Below are 20,785 nucleotides of genomic sequence, written 5' to 3' on the forward strand. Positions count from 1 at the left end.
TTGAATATATGTACTAGAGAGAGATATCCTCTTTGAGCATCCGTTCTTCACGTTTGTAGAACTGGAACTCATAAAACAATTTTACGGCTCATGTGGTCTTAGAAAATATTTACTTGCCGTGGCGACGAAATTTATAATAAGTAAGGCTGCACAGAGCAATGGGTTCCATATTGTAGAGCTCTTTTGTAATCCCATGAGGTGTGCTGAATATGTATGTAGGTAGAACAACACGAGTTTCTTCAATTTAAACAGATTAAATTATAACACTCTTATAACACTCTTCTCGAAAGCTGAATTTCGTAAAATATCGGATGAGCATCTTTGATAAGGATAGCGAAGTGTTTCTGAAAATGAGAAATTTGTAAAACATTACGAATATTTCATTTCATTCTTGTTTATTAATATTTTTTATTACATAGTAAGGTACGCAGCTTCTTTAATGTGACTTTCACTGATGGAATTTTTCATGACAAAATTTGAGATATTTACAATATAAAAATAATACGTGGAGTTTCATTTAATTGTGAATAAAGAAAATTGTAATTTGATTTTTTAATACTATCTTTGCCGAAGTTGACAAGAGACACCATTTAATACGATAATTTAAAATTAAGTTTAACGATTTTCGTTCAATTAACTTTCCCTCTAATACATGTAAAATAAATTATAACAAAAATCGAAAAGGTAATTGAGGAAAAATTATTAAAATTTTGCAAAGAATTTCAAATTAAAAGTTTAAGAATTGTCTTTTGGCCCTCTTATTTAAAATAGGGTTAAAATCTTCATTCCACTGTTGACGAACTTTTAAACGGTACTTTAAATATCGAGACCTGTGTATTAATTGATCGAATTGTTTATTTAACGAAGTTTGTAGAAAAATGAATATATGGTAATTCCAAGCAGCATTATTTGCCATCATATCTTGAAGATTTTATAGGTATTTATCTGCCATTATGGACGACTTTACCGTTCAACCATGAAATATATGCAAGAGCGAACAGAATTTCATGAATCGTGAAGAATTTACATTACGCGTCGTTTCATTCCATTCAAGGGTTTTGTTGTTTCTATCTTCCTAAATACACGAGATGTTGAATGCACTAAAATCGATAACAAATTTTAAATATCGATAGTAATATTATCTACATATTTTCACAAGAATCAAAGAGTATGAAACACAAATGTATTCATTAATCTCTTCAACTGCATCATTGCGACGACATATATGCGCCCGTGAAAATACTGATGGTCTAATGAAAATTCAGCGTTCGAGGATCTAAATAATCATTCAAACAAAAAAGATATTAAAAATCTTCTTTTTGACATATAATCAGAGAATCTCCCAAATAGAAGTTCTTTTATTACATTGACCGGTTTTATATCACGGTAAGTATTTTAACAAAAACGAATAATTAATGAATATTTTCCTGATATAATTATTCCGAGAACTCCAATGAATGAACGTCAATCGATACTTCTATAATGCGGACTTCGTACAAATGGAAATAAACGAATGACGAATTGGCTGAAGAAAAAACTTACAGTATTCAAGCATCGAAATTCAGCCATGGTAACATATCCGCGATAGATTCAACATAATTATTGGAGTATAAAGGTGGCATCGAAATAAAAATCTTGATATAAATACTTCTGCACCCGGCCGCTGCTAGAAAAATGTTCATTTTTCTACAAAAGCAATCAATTCAATTTTACACAATCGTATTTCGTGATGGTGGAAAATTTTTCATCCGGAGGACGCGCCGAAAACCTGAAATTGAATTTAAACGCAGAATTTCGTTTCAGAGGAAAAGTTTTCAATGAAGCCGATTGTGTGCGTCGCTTTGTGTAATACGAAAACGGGCTTCTCGGACGTTTCAACTGTTTTTCTATTAGGATTTCTCCCGTACCGTCTGGTTTCCATTAGTATTTACCTGGGAGCGCGAAACGAGATAAGTGGTAGGGGTGTACTTTCCATTAGACGAGAATAAAATTGGATAGAACGGCTGGTACGTTGAATCCTCTACGATTTCGACCGGCATTCAGTCTGCGCCGTCAATTTCGCGGCCGCGTTTCTGCGTGTGTAGGACCTGTATCGCGGTCTACTATCATTTCATGTTTTATCGCGAATCATGCAACAGGGCTAATATTGACATTGAGAGACTTTCGAGCAGTAGGGGATGCACAAACAGGTGGGACATCACAGTGTATGGAGTTCGTAAACGCAGAAGGTAACGTCTTGCTAGTGACCGAAAGATAACTCGATTTTTAACGCATTCGAGACTAACACCGTAGACTTAGGTCATTCAAAATTCTTTGGACACTTCACTTTTAATTTTTTTAGACAAATGTCTATAACGTATTGCTACGCCATTTTTAAATTTTTTAGCTAAATACTAGTAACATAGTTCTATGTCATTTTTGACTCCTTTAGTCAATTAAAAATGCTGGTAATATCATTTTACGTAATTTTTAATTTTTTTAGCCGAATACCAATAATGTATTCGATATACAACATTAAGAAATTTTTAATTAATTACTGATAACATAGTTTTACGTTAGTTTTAACTTTTTTTAAACAAGAACGCCGGTAACGTCATTCTACGACATTTGTAATTGCTTTAAAAGAACTCCCGTAGTCCTATCTTATTTTACATTTTTAAGAAGGAAATTAGTCACTCGATCTTACGTCATTTCAGAATCTGTAGCTAAATATTTATAAGAAAATCTTATTAATATATTTTTTTACATTCATATACATTTGGAAAGCAGACTTCTGCGATAATTAGCTATAAACTTCGGGAAATTTAATACAGTTGCGAATGTATTAAATAATTCTCTGCGCTCATTGTTATTTTTCATCATAAATACTCATTATTTCCTGATGAAATATTAATGACATTTTTTGCAATCGACATAAAGAAAATTCTTGAGTAGATTAAAGAGAAGAATTATTTTATTTTGATGTTTTGTATGTTGACATATTATATAATAGGAAATTTTAATATTGAATTTCGAATTTTATAATTCGGCTGCGTTGTAGCAACTGGCGACAGAATGTCTCTTAGGTGTAAAAGGTTAATTATTCACACAGTTTAAGAGAACAGAGTCAAACTAAATTTTAGTAATTAGGTGTTCTAAACAAGAAAGAAAAAGTTGGTCATGTAACCACAACTTAAAAGCTTGTCATTACTTGTAAGAAGTGATGTAGTTCGTTATTTCTTATTTGTTTTTCTCTAACTACACACATATATGTATGTATTAATCTGAGATATATAATAGTTCAAATATCCATTCGTTTGTTCTTACAAAACAGAAATTTTGCTAAGAAAAAATAAATGATGGAGAACTCCTGATGCTATACTTTCGTTGGATAATTATCCCTAATTATAATTATGGTGCTGTAAGGTTTTTAGAAAATGGATAGTAAATCGGTAACATTTGGTTGAAGTTTTGGCAAAACATTTTAGTAGGGCAAAAGTGGAAATAAGCTACTTTTTAAAAGAACAGATGAAGTTTTCATTAAGATAACAATTTTCAGCTGAGGAACAAGTCGCTATACTTGAGCACGCTTCCTGTTCTGCAGGTTTAACATCCTGCGGCTTTAAGTCGCATATGTTAAATCTGTGCTTAAGAGAATTCATTTTACGCCGGAGAAAGAGGATAAGGCACGAGCTTTTCGAAAGGCTTAAGGAATATGACGTACAGGATTGTTTCAAGGAGATCACTGAGTGCAAAAACGCCCATTGAAAGTAATTTTTATATCTTTCTTGAAAAAGTAAGTAAACGAACACACTTGAAATACTTATGCATAGTTTTATATATCTCTATTGTTATAAAAGTATATTGAGAATTCCGAATTATGTGACATTTTGGTTCGTTACAAATTAACAAATTAATTACAAATGAATTAAGTCAGCAAATCCTGTTTTTCATTTCGGAAACTTTAATCGTAATGAGATAATCCTGAAAAGCAGTTATAACATATTTTTTCCCTTTTTCTCAAAGCTTGTTTTAAACACAACGCGTTCACTTTGTCAAATTTATATCAGACTTCACATTCGAGCGCAAATATTTCCCCCAGAAGATTAAGTGCAATTCAAAAGTAACCCTGAAAACATTTGAATATATAACTTTCGTTCCTCTCAACCGTCCCATCGCTTAAGTTGCCCATAAAAAGTGTTCCAGTCGACCGTATAATTTCCGCGCAGTTTCCGGAAGATTAAAGAAGCTTCACAAAACGGACGTGGAACGAGGATCATTTTTTACCGGCCTCCGTCATGGTTTAGTCGTGCATTTCGAGAAAAGTTGCGAGCTAAATGCGACAGTGACGTCAATTCCGCTGTGAAGAGCAACAAAGGGCGAGATAAGTTAGCACGGGACGCGCGAACCGATAAAATTATCGACACGCAGCCGTAAGGTGTATTCTTGCACGCGCGCGGAGGTGCCATTCACCGATGTAGGGATTCGATACGTGTCGTGCATTGCATTGGAAAGTCGTATTACAGAATGAAATTAGAAACGCTATCGGATAAATTCACAATAGTCAGCGGCTGCGTGAGTTATCGCGGAACACACGAAACGCTTTTTACAAAATGTCGGGACGTGCCTGCAGGCGGAAAAGTCGCGTCAAAAGCAATCGTTCCGCCGCGAAAGGTAAACTGCACTATATGGGACAAACTGGTTACATGCCGAAGTTCTTTTTTTTTTACACACGCACAAGGGAAATTGTTTACAACGGTTGTTTCCTCACGCTCGTCAAGCTTCCAGAAAATAAAATTGAATTCCCGGTACGGCTGGATTGGGATTGGGGAGGGAGAGGGTAGTGCTTCTGCCTTCTTGATAAATCGAACGGACCAGAGGGGACGGGTATAAAGCGGAACGTTTCTATTTCACCGGGGTAACCACTCGAGCCTTGTGGTCTTTTGCTCGGGGATAAGAAGGCAGCGATCTTGCGGATGAATATTATAGAACGAATGACCGCAAAGAGTTCCATTTTGTGCGGTTTAACTGGGGAGCTTCTTTTCCCTTTGGCGAACAGATTGGACATTATTTGCGGCTACTTCTTCGGATATTAACATTTGACTTGGAAGGAGGAACGGTTCCGCCTCTGTTAGAGGCGCGTTTCAAATGTTTCTGTTCCTTGGCCTCGGTTCCTCCTTAACGAGCTACTCGATCTCCACGAGATTTTCTTTTCCGTCGACAGCACAAGAAGAAATGAAACTGGGGTGGTTAATTGACTCGGCGTTGTCTCTCGGTTAAAAGTATTCGTTGTATTATCGTTTTTCATGGAAATACAGAATCGAAACGTTAATTGAGTTACAAGGAAATGGTTGTGGAACGGAGATCGACTAACGAGCCGTGCTTCTGGAACACCTGATACAAAAACGTATCGATGTCTCTTACAATTAGATGATGACTGACACTGTTATTCTGATGAAATGTGATCTCTGTGGATGGAATACATTTCTTGCAATTCGATATTGATGTGTAAAATGTTGTAAAAAACATGGGAATTTATCAAACCCGAAAATTCAACAAATAATGACACTTTGTGTGAGCAGAGTAGGTCAAGCCCAATGTATTGCAATTTCTTTTATGCCAAATATCACATTAAAGGGATAAAACCAGCTCTTGAACAAAATGCAAATTTTTCTTTCCCGTGGTTTATCTGGAGAACGGTAATAGGTACCGAAAAAAAGTTTCAACAGAAAATACATTGTTCTTTCACGCTTATAAAATTTTAAATAAAATTTTTCAAAGAGTTAAAATGTTCCAAATAACCCTAACAGCTGTTTATACTAATAGAGTATACATCGAGATAATTTTAAACGATAATATTCTACATTTCGTAAAATTTGTTGAAATATTTACATTAGTGAAAGTAGAACATCACTAAAACATTACTGTCACACAAAACGAAAAACGTAGAAGGTTCTATAAAAATCCCCTAATGAATGTACAAAATACGGGAGATAGTTAAAAATATAATATACTTTATTAGTAATAATTTTTCATGTTTACCGAAATGAAAAAATATTTTTTGAAAAAATATACAAAGCGTATTTTAATTTTCTCTCATTGTTGATATGGATAATACGATAACAATCGCCAAAGTTGGGGGTGAGAGATCCATTTGATTAGATATAGGACCTTCTGCATACGCTAATCTGAAACGAAAGGGTTAAAGAAATACTCGTATCGCATCGCTTCTCGGTTCACACGGCGGAACAAGGACACGATCGAACGGCAGCAGATCGCCGGCATTATTTCCCGTTAGATTAATATCCCGTCGGTGCCACGGTGCCGTCGTCGTTTCGGAGGCGGCCTGTTCTGGTCGTTTGCCAGGAGCGCATACTATTTTGCGCCCCCGGAACCGGAAACACCCTCCGCGCAGCGGGACGATACGTATTCGGATATCATGAAACCGCAAGTCGGAGGTCAGGGAAACGGAATGACTGGCTCGGGCCAGCAGAAGCAGCCTTGAATAAATTAATTAACCACCGCCGAGGCGGGCGGAGAGGCAGGACGGAAAAGCGAGAGGATATTAAGTCTCAGTTAGGGTTGCGCACACCGGAATCCGTGGTTTCCTACAAAGAAGCTGGACTCCAAATGAACGTAATTAACGATTTATGGTATATTGACGACGTATCGATCCTGACGGATTTCCCAAGGGAGATTCGACTCCAAATGATTTCCATTAAATTATAAAAGTTAAAGAGATTCAATCACTTGTAAATATCTTAACCCGCTTGCACTTGACTTACAGTGGCCATTTATTTGATATAGTAAAATTATAAAATTCTATATTTGATATAATTCATTCTATAATATAACTGGACACAAAATATTAAAATACAATAGCTCTAACCACTGATTCGTGTATTATTTCTATTTAACAGGATTCATAGCTTAATCAATACTTCATTAGAGTAGAATGAATATATGTAATGAAAAAACTTTGTGCAAGGGGTAGATACCAATTTTAACACTAGGTTTACGGACATGCAATTGTACAGTTTCTTACTTATATTTTTAGAGGCTTTCGCATTAAATTATATCACAATATCCATCGGAATGCAAAATGAATTGTAATTGTACCAATTATTGGAAAAATAACCCTTGACACATTAAATTCAAATGATATTCTGTTCAACGTAATTACTGATTATTGCAGAACCTATTGAATTTCTCTTCCATTTTAAAACAACCGGTACAAATATTTCTGTGAATACATGAAAAGAATAAAACTTCGATTTTCCGAGACAAAGAGAAATAATAATCGTAGCTTTATTGAACTACATTAATACGATAAAATAATTCAATAACACTCCTGAACTGAAAAAGAACAAAAGCAAATATCAAACAATCAGGAGTCCAATTCCACCATAATTGTTCCACGAATTCAATATACCTGGTTGTTAATATAACATTCGAATGAAAATGGTTTATAAGAATTGAACGAGCTCAGAATAATAATTACACAGCTGCCAAAGTTTTAACGTGAGCGCACATACTTGCGGGAAAAACAGCGGCGGGATGGTAGATAAATACGAATCAGTTTGAAATAAATTAATTGATCCTCTGGGGACAGGTGTGAGCGGCAAATAAGGGTGGGGAACAATTAAATGCAGTCGACGTGTCATTCTTGCGGTGGCGTATATCGCGAATTCTAACTGGTGGTACCAAGAAATGGAATGCCCGAATAATTCGTAACAGGAAACGATGACATTTTCGGAAGAAATGAGGAGCGACCTCCGCGAATGCGCGTCACATTCCATGTCAGGTTCGCTTCCATTTGCTTATTTCGATAATTCGGCGCAACGTACCGAGCACCGTCGCAGTCCCATTTCCAAACAGATTACTCTGCCCGTATTACCGTTGCCTTTTGAAGTATCTCGCTGCATAGGAATGTAATAACGATACAGCCGAATGACGCTGCTTGCTACGCCAGTTAGAATGACAAACGAGGACGTCTTATTAAAGATCCATTCCAGTATACCTCCGCTGCAGAGTATCCGAAAGTTGTTCGGGATCTTTGAAGTTTCCCCACTTCCCGTCCAAATATACATACATAAAGCAACACCGCGCCAAAGTTGCTCGCTCCCCTGACTGATAATGGCGAACCGTGATTCTCTTCAGCCGTGTTAGGATGCACTTATACTATCCCATCAGACACGTGACATTTTAGTTCAGACAAAAATCCTGTTCATACCATCAGGCACGGGACGTTTTCGTTCACACAAAGTGCAGTGTCGTCGCTTTCCAGCTACACTCGGCAAGGTTTTTCGAGTCTATACCTTAAAACCTTGACTGTCAAATAAACACTCATCAAAATTCTTATGCAGTTGAAACAGGTTTATAATAAAACAGATTCGTTCTATACGTCGTCAAGAACATTAGTGTTTAAGTTTATGTAAAAAGTGGTGTCACCCGAATTCGGATGACGTGGCAGAGTATTAAAATAGTTCGAGGGTTGAGAAAGGCTGGTTATAATGATTTACGACTATCGATCCGTTTAAGCCAGTGTTGTAAAAATGAGTGCTGAGCCTCCAGCCTTAAAAGCTGTAATAGCATAAAAGGCCTTCCGAGTTCACGTTTTCAGGACTTAAGCGTTGAGCTGTAAAAGCTAATGTCTTCAAAGCTCGAGTGTTTGTAAGACATCAGATTACTGTTTATTATACTCACATTTCGGTACATTAAAGTGCAGATACAAATTTTCGTAAATTAATTCAGTCTTTGAGTGGTTAATACGTTCGCGACCACGCGTGTGTGTGACACGGCAATTTGTTTGGACTCTAAACTTTAGAGAGTTCGGCGTCACACACATATGTGCTGCTATGATGATATTAACATATATTGGGTGTACGGTATACCATACTGTCGCTTTGACTATATCAAAATATTACACACATATGACATTTATGTACAATAAAATGGTTTGTTTGGTTTATTTACTATATTTTTAACGTGTAAAAATTATATGAATAGCATATCATGTGAAACAATTACAAGAAAGGCATGGTCCATTGTAAGGAACGAACAATGTTGAGTCTTGAAATTTCGAAGACTCGAGCGTTTTACAACACTATGTTGTTGTTTTAAAACAGTGTGTTGTTGTTTTACAACACTAAGTTATTGTTTTACAATATTACGTTGATATCTTACGTCACTATGTTGTTATAAGAGATCAACGTGTCTGAACGCACACGGGACACTATGTACAAATGGTCCCATCTTATCACTTACAAGAATCTCCGTCTGCACTGAAATGTTACGAGTCTGAACAGATAATACAAACGCAGCCTTAACCATGCGATCTCGCGAGAAAGGAAAGTGGCTTGGAGCGAACGGGAAAGAAACGGTGCTGGAAATGATCCGGACTAGGAAATCGGAAAACATTTAACGGTTTTAAAAGCGACAGTATTGAATTTAAGTCTGCACATAATGGTCGCTTACTCACGTTGCAGGCTTGGTCTTCTTCGTCCCAACGGAAACGGCAATTGACCCTTCCATTGCACTGCAATTCCAACGCGATGCAAGTCGCGTCCTCGCAATAGTATTCGTCATCGCGGCAGGCTGGAAAAGAGGAAGGAACAAATGGATAAAGGGATTGCACACTTGAAATTTCAAATGGTCGTGTCGGTAAATCTATACGGAAGCAATGGCCGCATACCCCTCCCTATTTCACGTAATACGCTTTTCTTTGCTATTGTGCCGCTGCTGAAAAATATGTGAAGCAGAGCTATTGTTGAGTGTTATCGGATGAATAGTACGGTAAATCCTGCAAAATATTAAAGTCCTCGGGATATGAACGACTTCACAAATGAATAATTCGAACGCGTCAATTGAGTCATTTAACAATTAGTTCATTAATTATTTCATTTTGTCACAATTTGAGATACAAAATGAGTGTTTCCGAAATTATTCCTTGAAATAAAATAACGGGGTTATATTTCAACAAGGAAATAACATATCCCCTTCTTTAAAATAACATTCACAAAGGGATTTAATTAAAATTACACAATTGCATGTTACTTAATAATATCAACAATCGTCAGAAAACAAGAACAGAAATAATTTATCGGCACATTTTCGTGACCTCTATAAATCTAACAGATTCTAAGAAATTATTAATAACAACGATAATAACACTTATTAGGTATCTACTATTATTCGCTAAAGAATGTAAACCTTCGACACAAAAGCAACTATTACTCTCGTACACGGGAGCAGTATGTATTGATTAAACGGTTTACAATAAGACAGCAGTGGTATCAAAGTATATAGCCGGCAATACTTTTCAATCTAATGTTAATGCAATTTCTCCGGTGGCGGGTGCGTTCAGAGTAGGCACGGAGATTTTCATTTAAAATCTTGCCGTACAGGAGATAGGAGAATAAGTGAATTTCTCGGGTTCGCGGGCAAGTTACTCGTAAGATATTAGTTTCGCGGGAATGGCAGGTGCGGAGGACCAAGAATTCTTCCCGTTCCAAGATAGAGCAGCGAATTCCGTGCGCGTAACCTCACCGCCGTTAGCTTACTCCATTTGCCATTCAGCCGGGATCGCCGCCATTGATATAGAATTCGGCGCCTTTCGCGGTCGATTATTCCCAACGATACGGACTTGTTAAGCAGATTATCCATTCCCGTTGGAATCATCGTAATTATTGATATCGTACGCGCGGAGAAACAAGAATCGAGTATTCCGTTAATTGATCATGTTATACGGATAATTGGGCGGACAATGAAACTTTTCAACGATAATTCGGGGATCTGTACCGACAACGGACATATTAAATTCTATTGCTGCAATTGTAATTATAATTGTATTCAGTTATTCGTTTGTGCTATTGCCTCGTGTATGTATATATTGAGGCTTCCCACAAAACATTTCGCCAGAATATTTCTTTTTTATTCCTACTGGAAAACAATTATTCTAATGTGCCATCGAAAAAGGTATTGATCGAAACGTGCCGTTTATCTACCTTTCGTGTTAGTTGCACTCGAAAACAAACTCACGTTTATCGACTTGTTCAGACTTACATTTCGATTACCGAATCTCCAGGGTTCCCCGAAATCGATTTTCTATATTTCACAATACCAAAAGTTCCTTTTCGGTTAAATATTTATGTTACCTTCATGGTTTATTCATATATACGTATCGCCTCAGCTGCATTTCATTTTTTGCCGCAAGTTTCGTAATCATGGATTTTATTTGTAATGATTTATGATTAGAATTTCAGATTCATATAATAATTCTACTTATACTCACAATAACATTTGTGTTTCTCTTCTGTATTTATTGTTCAACATTATAATACTTAAGTTTAGGAATTACAGCACTGACCGAAAAGTTGGATGCAATGAAAACAAAAGAGATGCGAGCAGTTTTTCATCAAGTAATGTATTATTCAAAGACTAACTTGAACAAAGGACAACCAATATTATTCGTCGACGAACATTATTAATGACAATCCCGAATGTATTAATAAATATCCGCCAGATAAAAACGCTGCAACAAAACGAAATATCTGCAAGGATTAAATATTCCATATTTAACCACGTATAATACGAGAGAACATTATAAAATATCCATCATATGCAGCATACATCTCTGATTAATCACGAGTGCGCATTATTTTACTGGCTTCCATACATAAAATTAAGTTATACGTATAGCTGAAAATGTTGTGTACGTTAATACTGTACGCCTATCACAATTTATAAATCGAGTCCCACTGAACAGTAGCGAGACTTTATATTTCCGGTGATTAGACTGGAAATTATGTAATTGGTAGGGGTGTGTCGTTCTGTATTCTGTGTTCTATATAATTTTTTTATTATTGCAAAGCACAGGGAGTGCCGTTAATTTACTAGATTTCCATTAGATGGTATCTCTCCGAGCCTGAACACGGGAACACGAATCGGGACGAACGGGCTGTGCCGTTGTTAACTTTAATGAAACTTAACATTGAAATTACCGTGCCGTGTGCCACGGACAAAGACTTTCGTAATATTCGCGTGGCGTGGTATGTAATGGAAATTAAAGTTTCTCGTTCAGCAGCACAGCTCGCGAAGTGGGCGGCAATTACCGGTGCGTGGCTCTCTATCGCGCCGAAGATCGTTAAAAACTATAATTAGGTTATCCAGCTTTGGTATGGGTTTGCTCGCAACCATCGATCGCGTTTGATAAGGTCTTCCCTACTCAGAAGCTCGTTTCACACTAATTATCAATTATGTTTCACTGGCTAATATTGAAATACTTTACATTTTTAGCAGAATAACCGGAGTAATTGTTTGTGCAATTAATGGTTAAGTGATATCGATCTCCTGAAACTATTTACTTATTTTTAATGAAACCTGTTATAGTAAACTATATTAACGTTAATACGGGAAGTTGAATCAATTGTGTTATTGGTTAATATTAATGGTCAGATGATACGAATTATTTCGAAACCTATTATTTCCTTATTTCTATCGAAAGCTGTTACAGTTTGAATCTAAGAGATAAACAAGAATATCAGATTTTATAATAGTAGAGCGAGTGATTTCCTTAAGTATTATCAGTGCAACGAACTGTGCGAAAGCAGCCGCGGTCGTTTGATCCATATGAAGAAACGCACATTTTGTCGTGTACGACAAACATTACAAGCGTTAGGTTTGCGGTGCGGATCACCGGCCTAACAGTAAAACAGCTGATGGGTGAGCGAGCGACAGTGCAAGTGCGAAAGTCATCTATATGTAAACAGGCGACGAATGACTGACCCGGAGAACGAATAAAGTAGAAATAATGATAAGGTGCGATGACCGCAGGGTTTGTATGTTTATAAATATGTGCGTGTGTGTGTGTTCTTGTATGTTTTTGAAAATAGCTTATATACGTGAAATAGATCGCTGGAGTACGAGTTTTAGAGTCGGAATATAGAGAGATCAGAGCGCAAAGAGAGGTAGCAAGAAGTATTTAAAGTTGAATATTCAATTTCACGCATGCGTAAAAAGTATACGCTATAATAAAGAGAAGGAAACGAATTCTAGGTTCGTTTTTTAACGTAAGTTCGGTTTAAGCTCGCTTACTTCAAACTTTAAAAAAGTTTTTGAACCACAAGAATTCTTTGATTTCAATAAAGTTTATGAGTTAACGACCAAAAGAATTCCGGGCATTTTATATAATATAATTTGCTCTTTCATAACAAGGAATGTTAGAATTAATTATTAACAATTTGACATCACAGTTCTCACATTATACTATTATCTAGTTATTTACCTTATTATATTCGTCATCGATTTTCTTATTCCAGTCGTTTCCAAACAATCAGGAATCTCCAGTTATCGTTAAACATCGTAGCAGTTAACGTATTAACACTAGAACTACCGTGCATTCAATACGATTAATATACAAGTATAATCCCTTTAAAAATTATAATCATAGATTCTTTAGAGTTTCTTCAGACATTCATTATAGTATTCAAGTGAAACTATATTTTCAAAATCATTTCGAATATTGAAACCTTTGACAATACCAATAATTGTGAAACAAAAAAATCAGAACCATCTTGACTGGTATGGTAGTTCTAGTGTTAATACTATTTTCCTTTTAAAAGTGATGTCGAAAGTCTAACAATCTTGCGATTAAAAAAAAGCACGCGAAAATGGAAACGGTGAACAGGTTCTACAGGGTTCTGAACAATTAATCGACGGTGTCTGTGAACTCACGTTTGTCTCCCGCGTCTCTGTCCCTGAGGGCTGTCATGACGGCCTCGAAGCTGCTGTTCAGTGCTTTCGGCTCGGCGTAAAACCTGACAAAGGCGATATTGGTCTGGATGAGCACGGTGTCGGCGATGCTGCCGCAGAAATTCTTCTCTCTCGAGGACATGTCAGTGCGTTCTTTGAATATGTCCACGAAGTTGGCGTCGCACTCGTTCGGTCGTTGCAGCTTGAAGGGATCCGAGAACGTCAGCTGAATCTGAAAGTTGTACGTGTTCCCCGACGGTAAAGACCAGCGAACTCTTTTTGCTGGTTATGAACGGGGGATGCTCAAAGGACTCGTACCAATTAGATGGCGCATTTTGCGCCGGACGCGATTTCATTCGACCAGAAAGGATGCCTCGGATGGACATTAGAAGTGAAGGAATACGTATATACGACAATGGGGCGCGTCTCATATTTCATTTTCTATTCAACGAGGTTTTATGCGATTGCGATAATCTTGGACGTTTTGTCTAGATGCACTGGCAGACGTGCGCCGGTGATTAAAATACTGGTTCTCCGTCACGATCGCGCGAAAGATTCCGGGGTTTTTCTGACGATTCACATGCTATGAATATATGAGGCAAAAATGTCTACGAGTGTTGGTCATAAAGTAAGTAACCACTTTTTGCTAAAGAGCAACATAGACGGGCAGAAACCTGATATTTTATTAGATACCGGAAAAATGTCGGGCGGTTTTCTTTTTATTGGTGAACCAGGATCCGATTTCAATTAGTACTTTATTATGTAGTTTAATGAATGAAATTAGTATTAGCATGTAAAATGTACTCCAGGTTTAAATTTTTGTTTTAACATGATTTAATGTTTTGTTCAAAATCTGTATAACAGTACAAATATTGCACGCAAATTTTTTTAGAAATATTTTATTAACCGAATACCTTTTTCAAAATGGGAATTAGAGCGATGTAATTTCCTTATTAACCAACTCTCGTAAAAATTAATTTTGGTCAATCTAAGATGTAAAGGTTTCCTTTTCCATAATCTGTTTCTTGAAAAAAGAAGTCTAAAATATACCAATTGTAATAATAACTGTCCAGCCTACCACAATGATTTCAACCTTATAACACTTGTATGCTCAGGGTAAAATGGATGACAATAATAATTAAACTATTACGTCTCCTTCAGAATATACTCAATTCTGCTTTTATACACTCGATAACTGCCGTCTAAAATAAATTCATTGAAAAGAAACATACTGTACATACAGAAAAACAGAGACTCGTCTCAGACATAAGAAATCAGTAGAATAATATAATAAACTATATAAAAGCATACATAAGAATTTTGGTAATTGCGTTGAAACCAAGTGACGCAAAAAGGAAAGTAAATTCTTTTCGAATTCGTTTTAAATCAAACAAATTGTGCAAGAAGACAAACGATAATTAGTGTTAAATCGAAATCGTATAAAAACAGAATTAGAAGTAAATACTTTCTTCCGAAAAACAGACGACAGTTTCTATAAAGGCCGAGTAAAAAGAACGCCACGTGTCTCGGAAAGCAAAGCACGCTCTTACCTTCCACCCCACCTTGACCGTGATGTTCCATAGGCAGTCCAACGGTATGCCCTCTTTCTCAGCGAGTTTCTTTCTGTCCAACACTTGGTCACTGTTGATAATCGCCTCCATCCCGGACACGTCTTTCACGCACGGCTCCGGTTCCGGCGGCACCCCCGCTGTGGATCACATAGTTATTGCAGTATCACACTTTCTTCGGAGGTTCCGACAGTAAAATTCAATACCCCGTTTTCATCCGTTGCCGAATAAAATGTCTGGGACCCCGAGGATCCGCCGCGTTTCCTTTAAAACTCAATAGACTGTTCGGTGAACAACCGACGTATTCCGACCGGTCGCAAAAAGCCGTCGCGGGAACAATCAAATAAAAAAAAAAGGTGAAAGAACTAGGTAGGAGGAGGCAGGGGAGGAAGAGAAATACCTGGCCATTGTCTCGGGGTGTAATTAATTTCCCGTAGTCGTTTCGAATCGTCGTTGCAAAGTTCCCCGGGGCCGCGGCACAATAAAACCGGAGGGAAATTAATCAAACGCGCAAAACAGATTCCGCCACGGCTCGATTCATTTCCTACCCTTCCTCGCGACGCCCGTTTTATCGTCCACGATGACGAGGATCGGCGCGCCGTGTTTCGAGGCGTGTTAAGGGCAACAGTGTTCGAAGTCGGGAAACCGGAAACGCGCACGGGGCAAGGGGCGGCGGAATAATGAGGCGTATGAAACGCGGGCGAATATCGTCGACGCGTTTCTGGCAACCGGGACATATCGAGCTTTTGCCTCTCTCTCCGCAGCCCGGCCGTGGACCCGCTGAAACTAGTCCCGCGCGACGTGTATCGCGCGCAAGAAGTCGTGAAATTTACTGCTTTCCGTGAAATCTAATGCGGTCCTGTCACGGCACACCCGCAAAGTATTTTACCTCCCTTGACGCGTCATCGATTCACAACGCGGCGAGCCGGTTCGTTCGAACGCGTTCGATCGTAAAAAAACGGGATGGTTACGCGGCGTTTTCCGCACCGACCGACTCACTCCGGGGCCAAAGGAATTTGTCCGCTGACGCCTCGCTGGGCGGAAATGCGTGGAATTACTTCAGGGTGAGACGCTTTCGACGCAGAGTTTCTTGAATATCTTATTTCGGAGCGTCTTTGCCTATTGACGTTTCAGTGGTCGGATGACGTGTCTTGAAAGATGGAGTACGTCGTTTTGGAGTTGTCCTACCGACGTGTCGACTTTTATTGCTCATGGTTTTTGGGAATGTTATTCTTATGTGGTTTTTAAATGTAATTGTTTATTGCTGACCGAGATTTATCGGAAATAAACTTACGGAACGTCACGGAATAGATTTTTCGAATGTTTTAATAGTAACATTTGTTCATCTGTGCGATTATCAAATATTCAGATAAAAATTTTGTGCTTGCCAAATTTTTTGTTTTTGGAAGTTATGAATATACTGGTAAAACTTCAGTAACTTTTGTTTCAACTAAAAGTTATATTTTTATATTGAATATGTTAACATTTAATTATTTTCTGAGCTGTTTTTTAAAATTCGAAGGTAAATTCAGAATATGTGAAGCGAGAAGTTACGTTGTTCTGAGAGGACGTCCAATTTCTTTTGGAACGTCCTTTTAAAATAGAGAATCGGAAGAGGCTGCGGTAACAGATATGGAATCTTATTAGGAATCCCCAAGAAAAATTTTAAGTGAATTGGTCCAACGTAACTGGAATTTCCACTGTAAGAGTAACTTTGAGAAAAAAAAGGATTTACAGTTTCACTTTCCATCTTCTGTTAAATAAGATGCTAGATAAATGCTCTTGTTACTTCATCGGAAATTGTTCCTAACTAATTATTGCATGGCTGACGCATTCATCAATTTAATTCTAACCAAGTCGTTAAGAAGTTTCATTCGCCTGTTTAAAAGTTAACGCGTTTAAATCGAGAAAAATGTTCTTTGGTTAAAACGATCGTTCACGCCATCCTCTGCATTTACCTTTTTTTTTAAGCGATTCCATTCCTTATGCTTAAAATACGACACACTGTGAAGCTCTCTGCAAAGGCACTTATTGAAAAAATATACTTAAAAGGAAGTTCCTCGTTTACCTTTTATAGTTTACATATTCGAATGGAATAAATAATTTCCGCATCGATTCTAGCGTTCAAACAATAAAGCTGAATATTGCGCGTAAAAAAGAATTTCATATGAAAACGATATTATGTACAAACAAACGAACATATCATGCATGAAATCACATTTACCTGATAAATAATACGACTGCTTACAAGATGTTACTAGCCATAATAGAGTCTTCAATTGAATTATTCAGCAGGTATTATTTGACAATTATATAATGGCGTCCTCGCGGCAAAATCATGATCTTGTATATCGTGTAATTGAACTAAGCAAAACGGATCGAACCAAGGAGGAGACAAAACTATGAGATCCACGGAGAGATTGCGGAGTTATGGGCGTGTTCCGTGTATTCATAGCCTACTCCTGTTCTTCCTTGGTGACAATGAATTAATTTCGGTCTCGGCCTCCGCTTACACAGTACTTCCGTCGTGGATTATCTATTCCTAAAGTGTCTCGTAATTTCTCAACCGGGAAAGCGACGGAGACTACCAAGTGCTCACGATAGGAGCACTCCTCGGATAACGTTAATAATGATCGTTGCTCCTTTCTTAGGAGGCATTATGGTTGCTCCTTTACGAAGGCAATACCATTGTGGGTTACAATTTCCTTGTATCCGTGACATGTAAAATTGTACCAAATCCCAATTTCGAACTACATTTTCACATATAAATTTACACAAGGTGAGTCACTTAAGAAAAGGTACCTGAATAACTTCTACATTTTTTGAGATGGGAAGAAATGTTTCAGACGAAAGTTATTTGGTTTCGAGGGACTCATTGCGTGGTGTATATAACTTTTTTTAGGTGGAGGTGCTCACGAGATTTGATGATTTATTCGTTTTAAACGAATCCACATATTTTTGAACTCCTACGATTGTAGTTCTTCTCGAAACAATTTCAACGACTCTAGGCATTTAAGATCATTCAAGATCATAGACTTTAAGTTATTTCTATATAACTTATTTTAAACTGAACATTTTGGTACAAGAGCAATAAGAGTTTTTCGCTGTGTGCTTTGTTTATAGTTTCAATTGGTTACGTGTGATTATATTGATATATAGCAAATTAGAATCAAAGATGAGATAAAAGCTAACCAATTAAGCTGCACCAGTATAGAAAAAGATGACACACTTATTTGTGTTTTTTGTTCATAAAATTATTAATGTTTATTGTTTATTTATATAAGTTAACTATTAAATATACTCAACTAGTAATTTTGATTTTGTACAAATTAAGATTTCGTATTTCTATATGATTTTACATGAGTATTCCGTTCTGCCATTCCATTTGTGCGAAGCGAATATTTCAATACCTTTAGAAAATCGTATTTCTCTTCATAACTAAATATTTTTATTAAAAAAACTTTTATTTCTTTGTAGCAAAAGATGTACTTACGACTAAGAAAGATTTCATGAGTCTAGTTCTCCAGATACTTTGTTATTACGATTAAAAAAAAAGCGTTCCATTTTTTTTTACTTTCCCCAACCTAGTTTCTTCCGCGCGAAGGACACTAAGAAACGAAAGTGCCGACGTATCTCGCGTTTAATCTCATTCCGCATTCCCGCGACGATCTGCAACGCGTGATTGACGTTGTTATCGATCCCGTGGAATCACGCGAGTAGTTTCGGGAACGCAGATCCTAGGCTGGAGCAACGTGCGAGCGCGGTTAGAAAATCTCATGCGGCATACCTAGGCAACGTGACGGACGGGAAGAAGGTCGTAATGCCGTGGACTTACGATAGGTTGGCCTGGGTATCATACTCCAGACGGCCTTGAATCCCTTGCCCTCGATGCTATCGTCACTGGAGAATCGCAGCCAGAGGTATCTCGTCTTCGACGTGATCTCAGGGGGGAAATTCGTGCCGCAGAAGTTGCCGAGGAGATTGGAGTAGCCGTGCTGCCCGTCACGTACCTCGAGGAAATCGTAACGGCAGTCGGTGCTCTCCTCGAGCTTAAATTCGTCTCGAAAGTCGAGTTTCAGCAGCATACCTTTGTCAGCTGGAACGAAAGATGAAACGTGGCGTTAAGGATGGATCGTTATAACATCGGCGACGATTTTTGCGTTACTTCGAGCTGGGCAACAGTTTTGTTCTTCCGCACGATTAGTCATGATTTCGAAAGGAAAATTTGCAAAGCTGTTTTTTGCTTTTCGAACGTGATTAGGTTCAAACTTTAGAGGCTGGTGAATAGGAAAAGACAATGGTAGAATAAGAAACGACTTTGATTTATTATTTTATTGAAACGGTTTACAAATTTTAAAATATCTATTAACTTTGTTTGGTGAATTGGATATGTGATTTTGTACATGTATCTTTTTCTCAGTTATCACTCGTGACTTTGAAAATTTGCAAGGATTTTCTTTGCTTTTTGGATATAATTAGGCTCAAATTGTAGGAGTTGATGAATAGGAAAAGGAAAATGGTTGAATAAGAGGCGCGTTGGACCTATTACTTTTATAAAAAGGATTTACAAATCTTAAAAGTGTTATGAATTTTATTTGATGAACTGAATGTGTGAACTGTATGTGTATGATACATATTTTAGTATGTTTTTGGCATCAAGATATTTTTCCAGCAATGTATAAAGACATTTGGCACGAGCAGATACAGTGTATAGGCGACAAATAGGCTTACAGAACAGCATATAAGGCAGAGGGATATTCTGTTCGCCCCATTTAATGTCACTATATACTTAGATTTTGTCTGAGGTTCTTAATTTTCGTAATAAACTGAAAAATATCTGCTATGAATCTTACTTGACGAGCGTTTTGTTTTTACAAAAGTTGTTTAACATGTTTCAGTATTCGTAATGTTATAAAAATATGTTTTTTATCTAAGTAAGTTTGGAGAATCATTTCTTACAGTAAAGTTTGTATAGTTTCGGAAGTTAATGCACAAACAATTTTTGAAGTTGAAAATTAATTTTTTCATGTTTACATTTTTGAGACACCTAATTATAATACAGTAAAGTAGTTTGGAATAAGGTGCACAATGAATGAAACGAAAATCTACAAAAATCACTTACTAAATGTTGGAGAAGGTAAGAAACGTGAACATTTGTTGGACAGTGGTTTGTGTCAACCATATCCACATTTCACAAGCTTTTTCGTAATGTACACACGAAATACAAGATTATACGCCGACATTCACTTCTCTTCATTCTCCATTTTGTATGCATGGTATTGAAATAAGAAAAAACTAACCTGCGTAAAGCTGAAAGATATTTATGACAAATGAAATTGTCCGGACAACGTGCATATTCATATATGCATGTCACAGTTTTACTTTTGTGTACATTGTATATTTATCACGCGTATACACATTTTCCTATGTGTATAGAATGTCCAACAGGTTTTCATCTAAAGTTTGCAACTATGTTTCACAGCAGA

At 37.1% G+C, this 20,785-nt stretch overlaps 1 protein-coding gene across 6 annotated transcripts in view; it reads right to left on the minus strand.

The window, feature by feature from the left end:
* The window catches only part of Neto (Neuropilin and tolloid-like), a 209,142-nt gene that overhangs the window by 12,981 nt on the left and 175,376 nt on the right, over positions 1-20,785 (minus strand). For all 6 annotated transcript variants that reach the window (XM_031986513.2, XM_031986512.2, XM_031986511.2 and 3 more), the window contains exons 5-8: positions 19,135-19,395; positions 15,282-15,439; positions 13,714-13,963; positions 9,461-9,576 (exon numbers count right to left, since the gene is read on the minus strand). In XM_031986513.2, the coding sequence (XP_031842373.1) occupies positions 9,461-9,576; positions 13,714-13,963; positions 15,282-15,439; positions 19,135-19,395 (785 nt within the window). The remainder of the gene's footprint in view (positions 1-9,460; positions 9,577-13,713; positions 13,964-15,281; positions 15,440-19,134; positions 19,396-20,785) is intronic.

This window comes from Nomia melanderi, chromosome 9 (assembly GCF_051020985.1).
Source record: "Nomia melanderi isolate GNS246 chromosome 9, iyNomMela1, whole genome shotgun sequence".
NCBI lineage: Eukaryota > Metazoa > Arthropoda > Insecta > Hymenoptera > Halictidae > Nomia > Nomia melanderi.